Source organism: Rhinolophus sinicus, linkage group LG04, assembly GCF_036562045.2.
Source record: "Rhinolophus sinicus isolate RSC01 linkage group LG04, ASM3656204v1, whole genome shotgun sequence".
NCBI classification, from domain to species: domain Eukaryota; kingdom Metazoa; phylum Chordata; class Mammalia; order Chiroptera; family Rhinolophidae; genus Rhinolophus; species Rhinolophus sinicus.
Genome location: NC_133754.1, coordinates 99678045 through 99692111, shown reverse-complemented (window position 1 = coordinate 99692111; position 14067 = coordinate 99678045). Strand labels below are relative to the sequence as shown.

The 14067-nt window shown below is 41.9% G+C and overlaps 1 protein-coding gene across 1 annotated transcript in view; it reads left to right on the top strand.

The window, feature by feature from the left end:
- Positions 1-14067, top strand: part of FLT1 (fms related receptor tyrosine kinase 1) — a 159277-nt gene that overhangs the window by 67198 nt on the left and 78012 nt on the right. Inside the window, exon 11 of the mRNA XM_019736494.2 lies at positions 7939-8053. Coding sequence (XP_019592053.2) covers positions 7939-8053 — 115 coding nt within the window. The remainder of the gene's footprint in view (positions 1-7938; positions 8054-14067) is intronic.

The window sequence follows — 14067 nt, the reverse complement described above, 5'->3', positions numbered from 1 at the left end:
ACAAACCAAGAAAAGTCCAGCCTTTTAGGGAACTGAGCCCAGAAAAATGGTCTCTCCTCCCCTACTCTGGGGTGAGCCTATGAACTCCTCAACCACATTTCCACTAGTGGGAGTGGGGCAGGACTGGGAATTATAATGCCCCTCAGTGGTGAGCGCTGACATAACACCAAAGCAGAACTTGAGATCTTGAAGGCTGAAATGATCCAATGACTTCAGAACTATTCAAGAGATTGAAATTTCTGAGCAGTTTTCTGAGTCTGATTCTCACAGTCGGACTTCTGCTAACCAGGGTTACATCACCAGCAAGTTATAAACCATGATTTGAACTCAGGTCTGACTAGCTCTGGAATCTATGGTCCTTTGGCTAAATTGTGATTTCCCACCCCCCTCCCTGAAGGCATTCTGGACGTTTCCGTACTGACCACTATGTAATAAGTAATCTGCTATCTTCCTTTTCATGAGAACAAAATGTAGCATTCTTCCCTGAGTGAGTGCAGTTACTACCTTAAGACTCCTTGAATGTGTCAGAGTAAAGGATATTTGCAGCCACGCCTAACATTTCCCTAAAGATTTCTTTTTATCAAATCACCCTTCCTCAGCTGACCAGTCTTTCACGAAGAAGAAAAATGGATGAACAGAATAGGTGTTCTCTTTGAGGCCCGTATCTGGGTGTAACCCAGTAAGTACCCACCCTCTTAGCCTCCCGCTCACCCCGCTGTAGGGCTGGACGCGGCCTTGGCCTTTACAGATTCTGTCAAAGAGGGAGTCAGAGTCGGCCAGGGGATCACTGGGGCTCTCGGTGGAAGCAAGCAGGAGAGAGGAGGAAGGAAAGCAGAGGCTGGGAAGAAGGCCTTGCTGTGAATGTGAATGGACCACGGGCCTCGAGAGCAGGAAGCGGTGCAGGCCAAGGCGTTCACGGAAAAGCTCTTATCTAAACAGAGGTGGCCAGGACGCTGGAGCACCTCCACCATTGTCCAGGGAGCTGACCCACAGCCTGCAGTCCTCGAAAAGTCTTGTCCACTCCCCCCTCTCCATTCAGACAAGAAGTAGTTTTCAGTATGGCTCCACGGCGTCACAAGGTCTCAACTGCACAAGAATCCCCTCAGCCTGACCCGGAGGCCCAGGCCCCTTTCCTGCAGCAAAAGGCGCAGGAACCATTCTGTCTAAACACTCCTTCCAACTCTACGCAGTTTTCTGGCAGCGTCCTCTCCCCTATATTGTTTCATTTGTTTTAAGAGAATGTGAGAGGAGGGGAAAAGATAGTGTTTGCAGATTCTATTAATCTGATGGCTCAGACACACGATTGCTGATGTTTTGACACGACACCCACGGTAGCCGAGGAAAGTTTACATCAGGCGCTTCTACAGGATGGTGCACCGTGCAGGGGACCAGCCCTGGCCGTGCCCTCTGGCAGGCTTCCACAGGGTCTTTTCTTTCCTTTCTATTTGTTTGAAAGACATCTTACAGCCTCGGTTTGGTCTTTATGACTGCTCTACCCCTTTGTTTCCTAACTTGAAATGATTCAATGTTCTGTACAAACAGATTCTAATCACAGTTAGCACGTGCTGTCCAATCTCATTAAACAGATAAGCAGAGTCCACATATGAAATCCTCAGATTTCATCATCCAAAAAAGAGAGAAGGAAGTTATTCTCTGTCTTGCAACTTTTTGACCTTTCTAGAGCCTCTTCCCCCCACCCCAATAAAGTGCTTTAATTTTAAATATGAACATTTACTCCTAGGCAATGGCTCAGGTTCCAATAGGCAGCCGCTGGGCGCTGGGGTGCTCAGCTCCCCACGGCGCTCCCCCACCCCCACCCCTCAGGCCTGCTATAAATGTATTGGAGTTGGTAATAAAACAGGCTAGCTTCATCTCAGAACATGTTATGGGGTCATGCAGACAGAGTAAGTTAACAGAGAAATTAAAAGATTATGATAAAAGTTGGATTTTTGATTGTGTTGCAAGATTTTTAAAAATGATAAAATTCATCGGCCAGTAGAAAGCCAAGAGTTCCTATAATTTTAGCACCGAAACACTTTTAGGACCAAAACTAACCAGAATTTATGTCAAAATGTAATTATAAAGTATTCTCCCCCCCCCCCACAAGGCGTGGGGGCTTCCCATTCTTGAAGGCAGTCTGTCATCTCTCTTGGTTTTAGCCTTTGTAGCCATTTGACTCAGGGGACCCCCCCAGAGCTTTTGCTCGGACAGACCACTCCGAGCCACACTGGCCCTGTGAAGCGCAGGGCAAAGGGCTGGGGGCTCCTTGGGAACAGAATCCGTCGGGGTGGAATGAGCTCTGGTGTGATGGAAAGCGCTAGGAAGATCTGGGTTCCAGCCCCAGGGCTACTTTCTCTGTAAATCTGAGCAAGGCATTTGATTGTTTGGAGTCTCTGTTTCCTTTGGTGAAAGGATTTGTGAAATTGGGCTCACAATACCTGCTTCATCGGGTGACCGTGGGAATTTGTTGAGCTTAAATGTGCACAGCTCCTAGCCCAGGCCTGGCATATGAACTGCCCAGGACCACCAAGTTTACCTTCAGCCAGCCAAGAGTCAGAATTTAGGAGAACAGAGATTTTTGAAAGAAAGGTCAACTTAATATTATTTAACATCAGGTGAAAGGCAATCCTAAAAAAAGAAAAAAAAATATCTTAAAATTTGGGCTTTGAGAGACCTTTTTGAATTGGGGTGGTTATTAAACTTGCTAGAAAGGCTAAACGAAGGGTTGAATCATCTTAACTAGTTCTTCAGTCTAGCATTTTCTCACATGAAATCGTCACTTCAAAGAAAGCACAGATACTAACCCCCAGTGGCTAAGCTCAGCCAGTGGGACTCTCCCTTCTGATTCTACCAGAGGTAGACTCGAGCTCCAAGGGAAGGAAAGCACCGGGTCTGTGTTTTAGGTGGGGGGAGGGGGAAAAAGGCAGGAGGGATGAAGAAAGCCTGAAAATCACAATTGTTCAAAGCACAGGGGAACGAACACAAAAGGGTCCCTCAGGGTGCACACTGTGCATTGTATTTCCTAGGCTGGATTTGTAAAGGTGACTGGCAGTTGAGTTCAGAAACTGGGATGACAGAGTGAGCTCTAATATAAACTGACTGTAGCCCACGCATACATTGGGCACGAGTACACTGTGGTTGTGTATGATGAGAGTCGTTTGCCAAATGTCGGAAAGAAGCTGACCGTGTTATGCAAAAAAGGGCCAAAAAGACTTAAATCCCCAAAATAATGATATTTTGTTAGTGAATATTTGAGAAGCCGTTTCTTCCATGTGCAAAGAAAGCACTGAAGTATAACATTTTCTTGTTATATGCTGGTATACATACAGGTGGATGTTGTGTTACATATGGTGTAAGGGTTAAGTGCACAGATTCTGGAATGAGCCAGCACTGATTATAAGTCTTGGGTAATTTACCTACCCTCTCTAATCCTTAATTTTCATTTCCCTTAAAAAGTACCTGTTTTTCAGGGTGATGTATAGGTTAGTGAGACAGTATATATGAATTGCCTAGTGCACAGAAAATATAATTCTTATTAGAGCAGAGAATAATACTACACAGGGTATAATTATTACAGCCTAGGCTGGTTAGCTTTCCTGTTCGGACCAGCAGTTAGTATTGTCAAGACTGTAAGTCTGAGCCCAGTTTTGGCTTTGCCTTTTTCTGTGGCCCCAGACTGCCTTCATCCGTCTCTGGTCACAGAGGAGCCAACTAGTTATGAGTGTGAAGGGAACACGGCAAACTCATCGCCAGTACAGGACAGTCATCCCAAAGCATGTGCGTCAGGATGTCATCTCCATCTATGGAGGGGGATTTCTTCCCATCAGGTGTCAGGGAAGAAGCCTGGCCATTTAGACCAGACGGGAGAAGCCCACAGAGATGACGTGGCACATGCAGGGTCCCAGCTCCATGTGTTGGATACGTAACTGGCTGCTTTCTTTTAATTTATTTATATCAATCTCTAGTCCAAAACTAATTTGTTTCAACTCCAGAGCAATCGACGAGATGACATGAAGTACACTTTTACCCCGGAAATTTTTTTTCCTCGATGGTTATAAATACCTCTCTGCTATTGTACTTGGCATACGGCATGCAAATGCAGGTCGGAGTCCTGAAGCTCATTAGAAAAGGGACATTGGCCTGGAGCAGGGAGAGGACAGCATGGAGCGGAGGCTGATAACAGTGGCCTTGTCCAGAATAGTGCCTGGGAGCTTTCTTATCTCCCTTTGGCAGGAGGTGCTGTGGGCTTCCTGTGCGAAATCAGGGCCGAATGCTGCTTTCCTCTTGTTGTTCGGCTTCCTCCCCCCTCAAGACGGTTCCCAGCACAGTGATTATCTTTGCATCTTCAAACATGGCACAATCTACTTCCTTAAGAGCTTGATGTATTCTTAAGGCTTAGGCAAACTCCCCTCCCCCTAAATCTCTTTTCAAGTGCTGTTAGAGAGTCAGGCTCCTAAATGACATTCTATTTTTATGGTTCCAATTACAAAGAGGGAAAAATAACATTCCCCAAATTAGAAAACAGCCACAGAATCTGTCCTTTTAGTTTGGAGGTCCCTGCGGTAGCCTAGCCTATAGTTGCCATAAGGGGCTTGTGCTGTCAGTAATTGCCCTTAGACTAATGGGCAGGGGTGGGGGGTCAGAGGTTGGCAGCCCCAAGGGAGCTCACAGACTGCGGTTCCCCGGGGAACTCCTAGACTTGCTTTACTTCAACATACTCTTTGCGAGTGTGAAATTATGATAAGATCTTCAGTCTAAGGCTTCCCTTATCTTTTTCACTTCTTTGGGGAGAAAAGAATGGAATTAAAGGACTTCTCTTCCAGATACAAGAGAATTTCAGCTGTTTGATGTTACAGTAGCAAGTACACATGCCCAGGTCTTGATACAGGGATGCACATGTGTACAGAGGTGTACACGTGTCACAGCCCCCACATACCTGTAATGTACATGTACATATATATACTCATATGTATACTGTGTGTGTGTGAAAGATGTGAGGTCAAACAGTAGTTCAAGGTATAGATGTTGTAGTCAAGAAGATGGAGAATAACAAATAATGAAAAACAGGGCAAAATGACGTGATTTTAAAACATCATTAAAATGCCTCAAGTAATGGAGAAAGTGTGTAATTTCTCTTCGGTTCAGGTTTCGCTACTAATCAATAGGGTTCAAATGTTCACTGACTTTGCCTGATGACCATAAGCAAGACTAGCGAGTAGAAACCACAAAAATTCCTTAAGGCGTGGTCACTCGTGTTAATGCTTTTAAAAATTTTAAATCTTACAATCTCATTGTAAAAACAGACATTTTAAAAACATTTGGGGAATCTGATAGATAGGCCGGGTAAAAACAACACCAAGGAATTACTGCGAATTCTAGTAGGTGTCATGTTATTATACTAGAAAATGACGTATTTTCTGAGATATGCACAGAAAATATGTAGGGCAAAAATGACATGATGTCTGGGATTTGCTTTAAAACACTTCACAAAAGAAAAAATAAAAAGGAATAAGGGATAGTGAAACAAATGTGGGAAGATCTTGATAACTGTTAAAATGGGTGATGGATATAGGGGGGTTTTTGACAACATGTCTCTATCAGGAAGTCTGAAAATAAACAAATGGAAACTCTTACTAGAAAGCACAGGTCAGTACCTCATGCCTGTTGGTACGTTTTCGCGTGTATGGAGTGCCAGTTACCCGCTAGGCCCTTGCTTGACTAGGAGGACAGAGTGAATAAGTACATGAGACCCTGTGTGCCTTGGGAGCATTAAATGGAAACTTAGAAAGTGGGGCATGCTCTGGGGGAGGGCAGCGCCCAGGAGGGGAGACTGATTGGAAGCCGCCATAGTTTCCTATTCTCAAGTCCTTCCTCAGCTCCAGGACCAGAGAGGGGCCATCACGGAGCTGTCTTCTGATCCCTGCAGTCCCTGCTGTCTTCCCTTCTGTTTCACTTATTGTATCCTCTCACCTCTGTCTGACTGAAGTCATTGCTGCCCTCAGTTACTTAACGTCAACCACTCATTCCTTCTGGAAACTGACTGTAAAGTTCCTCTTGATTTCAAAATCTCTAGAATCTACGCAGACATGTACAAATTAGAGCCCAGCAAGCTTTCTGCTCACCACAAATTCTAGTCCAACAGGTAACAATACAAAGTGCAATGAAATGCACGGCGCAAGTAATAGTAACACGCAGCACTTCAGGTAACCAGGAAGCGGAACAGGTGGCCGAAGGGGCTCTAGGCACGCAAGCCAGGCTTCTGTGGGCACTCGTTCCCCCTACCTGCCCAGGCTGGCAGAAAAACGCAAGCCTCAGGAGCTCAGATACATTTTTGAGGCACCTAAAATACCTCTCTGTATATCTGCACTGTGTCTCAAATCCATATTTAAATCTCAAAGAATTGTTCAAGGTGGACTTGCTACAGGCTCACTGAGGGATTCTGACCATGAGAGACAGCAGTGAGCTGCTTAGAGAAGATCAGGATAACTACTGAGTGAAGATGGGGGGAGGGGGGTCAGGGTGCATGTGGCATACAGTGAGACACGACAGTAAGAATAATTCTATGGCATCGTGAATCCACAAACTTCTCCAAGGAAATTAAGTCATTTAATGCTTATATAATCCTGTGAGACTCACAAGGCAGATACACTTTTATCCTTATTTTTTAGAAGAGGAAACTTGTCACACAGCTAGAAGTCAGGGCGGGGCTGGGACTGAGGTCCCCTGACTCCTGCTCCAGGAGTCTTTGAACCTGTGAACCACACCACAGACTGACTAGAACAATGGGCTTCAGCAGGGTTACAGCTGGAAGAGCAGGTAGCGCATGCCCTGTGGGTGGGCATACCCTGTGGGCACACCCAGCCGTGTGCCCTGTGGACGGCCTTGACTGTCAGACCAGGAAGCCTGGCTTTCTTCAGTACAGCTGAAGCTCTCGGAGCAAAACGGATTCCATTATAAACCAGAACAGTCAGGGGTTTGGTCTGGCAGCAGTTTTGTGGGTGTTGAAGGAGTGGGAAAAGCCCGCTGGCAGGAAGACCAGTTAAGATACTACTGCACTGCCCATGTCAGAGTGGACTTAAGTGTCTTTGTTGTTTGGGTTTTTTATTCATGTAGAACATAAGATACATAAATACAATAAATGATCAATAAATATTTACACCAATGATTTCAGTAGTAAGCCATATGAAAACAAGCTTACTGATAACGCTGTATGTCTGAGAGAACACGTTACCTTCCAGATGTAGGTCAAAATCTCTCTTTAAAATGGCAGTCTGGTTGCCAGTTTAAGATAAGAGAGACTTTTGTGGACTTTTAGAAACAAAAAAGAACCTTAAAGATAAAAAATTTCAACATCCTTACTTTACAATTAAACACGTGAGGCCTGAGAAATTAAAGAACTTGCCATGATACCACAAAACTTGAAAAGAAATAGACGGAACATAGTAACTGTTCCATGATGTGTTTTCATATACACCTAATTAGCCCTGGAAAAAATTAGCTGCATAATGGATTATTATTCTGATTAAAAGCCAGCCTTTTGTAGATGTAAAATTCTTATTTCCTTGGGGTTTTTCGTTCATTAACATAACTTTACTTTGTTTCCCTGTGTTTTCATGCTACCTCCACCAGGAACTAATTAAAATCTAGATAGTAAATTTTCTAATTTATGCATTTTTATTTCAGATTTAATATTTAGAACAGGAAGGATGTGTGGAGATACACTGGTGTGGGTTTTTTCAGATCAGGCAAAATATATTTGTTATCTTTAAGTTCCGAGGATGGTTATTGGGGAAAAAGATCTAAGGGAAAGAAAAAAAATGTGTGCCTTCGTTACCTGAGGACTTATCCAGTGGTTTTCTTTGCACCTGTCACCATGGGCTGGACCATGCTGCAAAACAACGTAATGATGACTTACTTCTTTTTTAAAAAAAAAAACAGGTATGACTTTTGCTCCAATAATGAAGAGTCCTTTATCCTGGATCCTGACAGCAGCATGGGAAACAGAATTGAGAGCATCACTCAGCGCACAGAAGTAATAGAAGGAAAGAATAAGGTACTCTTTGTAAAAATAAGCATTGGGATATTTATTCTAAAAACGCACACACACCAAACTCCCAGTTCTGTGTTTGTTAGCACCAGAAGTAATTCAAATGCTCAAACAAAAATTCAGAGAAAAGAAAGACAGTGCATTCATGGAGGGACGCCCTGAGACTACTCAAACTGCAGTATTCTCCCACTGACCACCCAGGTCCAAAGTAACGAGGACTCTGTTCCAATGGAAGAGACGGAACTACCTCTTGAACATGAACCTGGTCACATCAGTGGTTCTCAGCCCTGGCTGCATATTAGAATACTCTCCTGATTATTATTACATTTGAATCTCTGGGTGTGGCCCAGAGTTCATAAAAGCTCCCCGGGCGATTCTAGCCTGTAACCAGGACTGAGGATCCCTGCCATACATTAAGTGGGGTGGAGATAAGCAAAAGCTAGTGAAGACTTAAGGCTAAAATGGAATGTCTCCACTGCACAATATACGTTGTTTTCCCTCTGCTTGTGCACCCTGACTGCACTGGGGAACACAACCACACACAGTATCTCAACATTCCCTGACCTACGATGTGCAAATCAAAACCACACGGAGACATCACCTCACACCTGTCAGAATGGCTATTATCAAAAAGACAAGAAATAACAAGTGCTGGCGAGGATGTGGTGAAAAGGGAACCCTCGTGCACTGTTGGTGGGAGTGTAAAATGGTGCAGCCACTATGGAGAACAGTACGGAGGTGCCTCAAAAAATTACCAGTAGAACTACTTATGACTTAGCAATTCCACTCCTGGGTGTTTATTCAAATAAATGGAAAACACAAACTCGAAAAGATACCTGCACCCCTATGGTCATTGAAGCATTATTTACAATAGCCAGATATGGTAACAACCCAGGTAGATGAGTGAATAAAGAAAATATGGTGTGTATACACAATGGAATATTATTCAGCCAGAAAACAAGAATAAAATCTTGTCATTTTTGACAACATGGATGGACCCTCAGGGCATTATGCTAAGTGAAATGAGTCAGACAGTGACAGACAAATATGATTCCTATGTATGGAGTCTAAAAAGCAAGGTCACAGATACAGAGAACAGATTGGTGGTCGCCAGAGGTAGAAGGTGGAGGTGGGCAAAATGGGTGAAGGTAGTCAAGCTTCCAGTTATAAAATCAGTAAGTCGTGGGGATGTAATATAGAGCATGATTACTCTAGGCAATAATACTGTGTTGCCTATTTGAAAGTTGCTAAGAGAATACATCTTAAAAGTTCTCATCGCAAGGAAAGAATTTGTAACTTCATATGGTGATGGATGTTAACTACCCTTATTATGGTGATCATTTTGCAATATATACAAATATCAAACCATTATGTTGTACACCTAAAACGAATATAATGTATGTGAATTATACATCAATTTTAAAAACCAGAGAGAGATGTCTAACCTCCGCCTCCCTCCTCCCTCCCGTCTAGCTGGCGTCTTCTGCCACCCTTGTACTTTCATTTTCTATTCCCCTGACCTCTACTGAGCCTCAGCAAAGCTGACACCTTGTGAACCAGGCAAAAATTGGTGGATCTCAGACCTGGTTGCATTTTTTTTCTGTTGAATTAGTGAAAAATATGCTTTAAAATATGCTATTATCAGGTGCAGGGTAGTGATGCTTTAAAAAGGAAAAAAGACACAAATAACCCCTTGCTGAAATGTCTCTACATGCATGTATTGATTTGGAGTACCACATTAACACGGCCACTATCCACTTCCGTGTGGTTATGCTATGTTGTCTACGTATTTAGCTGTAGTCCTTGCATTTGGAGGCCACAAAGTAGATGACAGCATTCTCCGTGTAGGATTTAACAATAACAACAAATAACATCTGAATTCTTCATCATGTAAAACTTTTTGACATATGCTAATGTCAACGTCATTCTCTGGCAGGCCAGCGTGCTTATCTCCATTTTAAAGATAAGAAAAACTGGGGCAATAAGATGATTAAGTCCAAGTGGCAAATGAGAAACTCAAACCAAACTCTTCCTATTCCAAAACCCAGTGCTCTGCCAACTAGCCAATACAGAAACCAGTTAAGATGGTGATGGCTGGCGTGATGGTATCAGCAATCACTGGTCAAGGATTTAGGAAACGTTTTTGTAACCTGCAGTAGCTGTAGGTGGCTTACAGTTTTTCTTTTAAAACGAATGAATAGCTTAAAACTTTTCATGATGTATAGCAAGGATGAGAAAGCAGTTTAATGAAATACTTAGGAAAGAGGAAATTCGATAAACTTGAAAGTTTAATTTGAGTGACACTACATTTTTTTTCAAGAAGGAAATTGCCTCAGAGTAGAAACCAAGTTAGTAGGCACAAAATACTAGAAAATTTCAAGATGCCATTGATTGTTTCAATTCACTTTGCCTTTTCCCGACCATGTCAGGTGGATGTTAACTGCTGGATATTTAAACAAGAAATCTGTGAGCTTAATTTCTGTGGTAGCTTCTTCCAGTCCTATTTTGGTAACCTGTCCACAAATATATAAAGTAGAAAAGAAAATGGAAAATGAAAAGGCTACAGGAGGTTTCTGATTAGCGGGAACCACTAAGTAGCAACCTAACTCCATGTAGAATACCTGTGAGAAACTGGGAATGGAGTAACAAAACCTGGGGGAGATAATGGAACTCCCATCATGTTTTTCCACAGGGGCTTGAAACACATTTATTGACTTGTAATTTTGTAGTTATGCAGAGGCTTTAAATACAGATCTCCAAATATAGTTGGCACTTGTGCCATCCCACATGCAGTCCGGAGCCATGGGGTCAAGCTTTGCCACTTTCTATCTCGTACGACCACAAGCAAATCAGTTCACCTCTCTGAACCTGACTTCTCTCCTCCAAAAAATGGAGCTAATAATGTTTGCCTTACCTAGTTTGCCTGTTGTTATAAAGATATATACATATATATGTAACATATACACATACACACATATATGTATATATATGTACATCTACAGAGGGTGCCAAAAAAATGTATACATATTTTAAGAAAGAAAAACTGTATTAAAATTGTAATAATATATAATGACAACAAAAGATGAATACAAGTCACGTTTGACCTTCTGCAGTTACAAGAGATGCTCAAAGTGGTTCCCATCAGCGTCCAGACACTTCTGATTATGGTGAACTACTGCTTGAGCAACGCTGACCAAAGTATCCACTTGTATACATTTTTTTTGGCACCCCTGGTGTATATACATATATAATATCCTTTTAGCAGCTATAACTGTAACACATTAGACTTTAAGTAAATTATGAATTGCATGTCCTAAATTTAGAACAATTTACTGCTTTTACTTTTAGCAACTGTTAACACATCTCTTTGTGTGTGTGAAAAATGTTATCTTTCATACAATGATGACATACGGAGGCTTTGCTACTTCAGGATGATTTGCACAGTCTTTCGTTTACCATCAAAACTGCTTTTATTTTCTGTACATTTTTAGAAAGTGAAGTCCCAACTTAGACTGCAGTGATCCTTTGCCCACCAGCCATACAGCTGGCAGGCACAGCAACCCCACCCCACGATCAGTGGACAGAGGGCCCAGGGAGCCCCTGTTGGATTGTAAGGACTAGCTTTTTTTCCCTTTGATTTGTTTTTTTTTCACGTAGTTCAAGGAAGGGTGCAAAAGACAATAAAATTCAATTTCCTTATTGGCGAGTTTTGGCCTAGATTTGTGAAAAGTGAGTCATCAATGGAGTAGTTAATAGCAAACATGGAGTTTTCATATTGTTTAAATGGGACGGCCAGACTATTGGGTCTGTCGATATGGAATAGGAAGTAGAAGGAGCCTTGTGTTAGGAAAAACACACAGGAAATACGTCTTACAGCATTAAGGCTGGAGGAAGGCTGGAAAACTGTGACCACTTTAGTAACATTTCCATTGAAATCGTCTGGAGGTTACACTGGAAAAAGTGCTTACTGTATGAGACAAACCCATGACAGAAGCATTCTTAACTACAGAATGACAGCCTGTGTTTCATTCACCTCCCACACCCCAATTTTTTCTAAATCTCACATTCTATGTTCTCATCACTTGGCTCAAATGTGCCGCTCTAGGTTAATTGTAGATATTTACATGACCTTTACATATCTACTTTTATTTCTTCCTGAGATACTTAAAAAGAACCTATATTAGAAACATGCAGAGATTAAAATCACTGTTCCATATATAGATTTAAAAAAAAAAAAAAACTAATGCTGGAAATTAGGCTGAATTACACATCATCCCATCCATTCTATTCTGTGAGGTTCAAACCACATTGTAGTGGGGAATTACTAATACTTAGTGAAAGGGAAGGAAGGAAGGAGTATGAATAACTTCCAAACTTACAGTACCTGACGACAGTTTTCATCAGTGTCCCTGAGTCATACACATAAACCAGAGAATGGACTTTAAGGGTCTGTTTCTAATACCTAAATCCTTGAGGTCCTGGCAGGGCAGGCAGAGGCACCCCCAAAGTGTGGGTTCAGAGCTAAAAAAGAACTGTGGCAAATGAAAACTAATTATAGAAATAATACAAACATACATCTTTGAGAATTACTTTCGGTGTACCTTATAAAATGAAATGATTACATTTCAAACACATGTTACAACTCCAATTCTTGGCACTTTCTCTTTTAAAGTATTGAGTTGATATTTGGTGTTCCAACTGTTATGCTATTTTCATTTTCTCTCCCTTGAAACAGTAGTATTTGATTACGATTACCAAGGAATAGGTTTGCCCCTTTCCCTCAGAAGACCCTGTAAGGAGACTTACTGTCCTATGAGAAGGTGGCTGCTGTCCAGACAAACTATACTCACCTCCAACTCCCACTGGAGCTCTTTTTTCTACCCCTATACAATTTATACTTCAATTGTCAAGGAGATTTTGTTCTTTATGAAAATATGTTTTAATTTATAATTTTAAAATATTCTCTAGAAAAAAAGAAGTACTCTAGAAATCAGATAGTTTTTAATAAAGTTGATCATAGGATATGTTTCATCTAATTTTTAAATTTTCTTCTTTAATTGTAACTTTTTCATTCATCAATCATATTTTCAAACCACATGACACCATATCCATTGAAAAATAGCTTGCAGCTTATGTAAAATATTAAGAAACTAGTATTTCTGTACCTAGTAGCACTTAACTTATGTGACCTATCCCTGCTGACTAAAGGGCTTTCTTGAGGAAACACCCAATTCAAGAGTAGACATAACTCTACCAATAGATCTGTGCTATTAAATTTAAAGGGTTTTAGGGCAAGAAGCAGTTTTGTAACACGATTAAGAGCACAGGTGGTGGGGTCAGACAAACCTGTACATAGGTTCTGCCCAGGTGCACTGTGCTACGGAGTACCTTTGCGTGGGTCACTTAACCTCTCTAACCTTAGTGTCTCTCCTGTAGAATGGGGTAATACACCTACCTCATAAGGTTAGAGGGCGGACTGAATGAGATAATGCCTCACACACTATCTGGTGCACAGCAACGGGCCACATAAAGGTGCCCAGAACCAAAGAAATAATGTCAACTCCCATCAATGTCATTATCTAGTACAATTTTAATAGGAACTTTGGAGAAGTGAGTTCTGGGGCAGGCCTGACGATGAGTAAGGAGTCTGTTTGGGAAAGAGTCTTTCAGGCAAAGTAAGAGACTCAAATGCATATCTAGCTCCATGGTCCATCATGAGACCTGGATTCATTGCACTTCTAGGTGCCTCAATTTCATTCTGAGTATACAAAATTTCTGAGCTCTCTGACTGTGCTGGGGTCTTGTCAAATGGCTACAGCCATGCCCAGATTGCCCGCACAGGTTTTATTAATAAATATTGCAAATGTGTACATCTGATGACTTTCCCTCGCTAGGAAACTGGGTTTTGTTCTCAGTTGTTTGGAGTTCAGTGAAATCAAAATAATTTTAATAGAAGGCCAAACACAACTTTCAGAGCCAGGGTACTGCTGTCCATAATTTCAGACTGCGTCCCTTGCGTC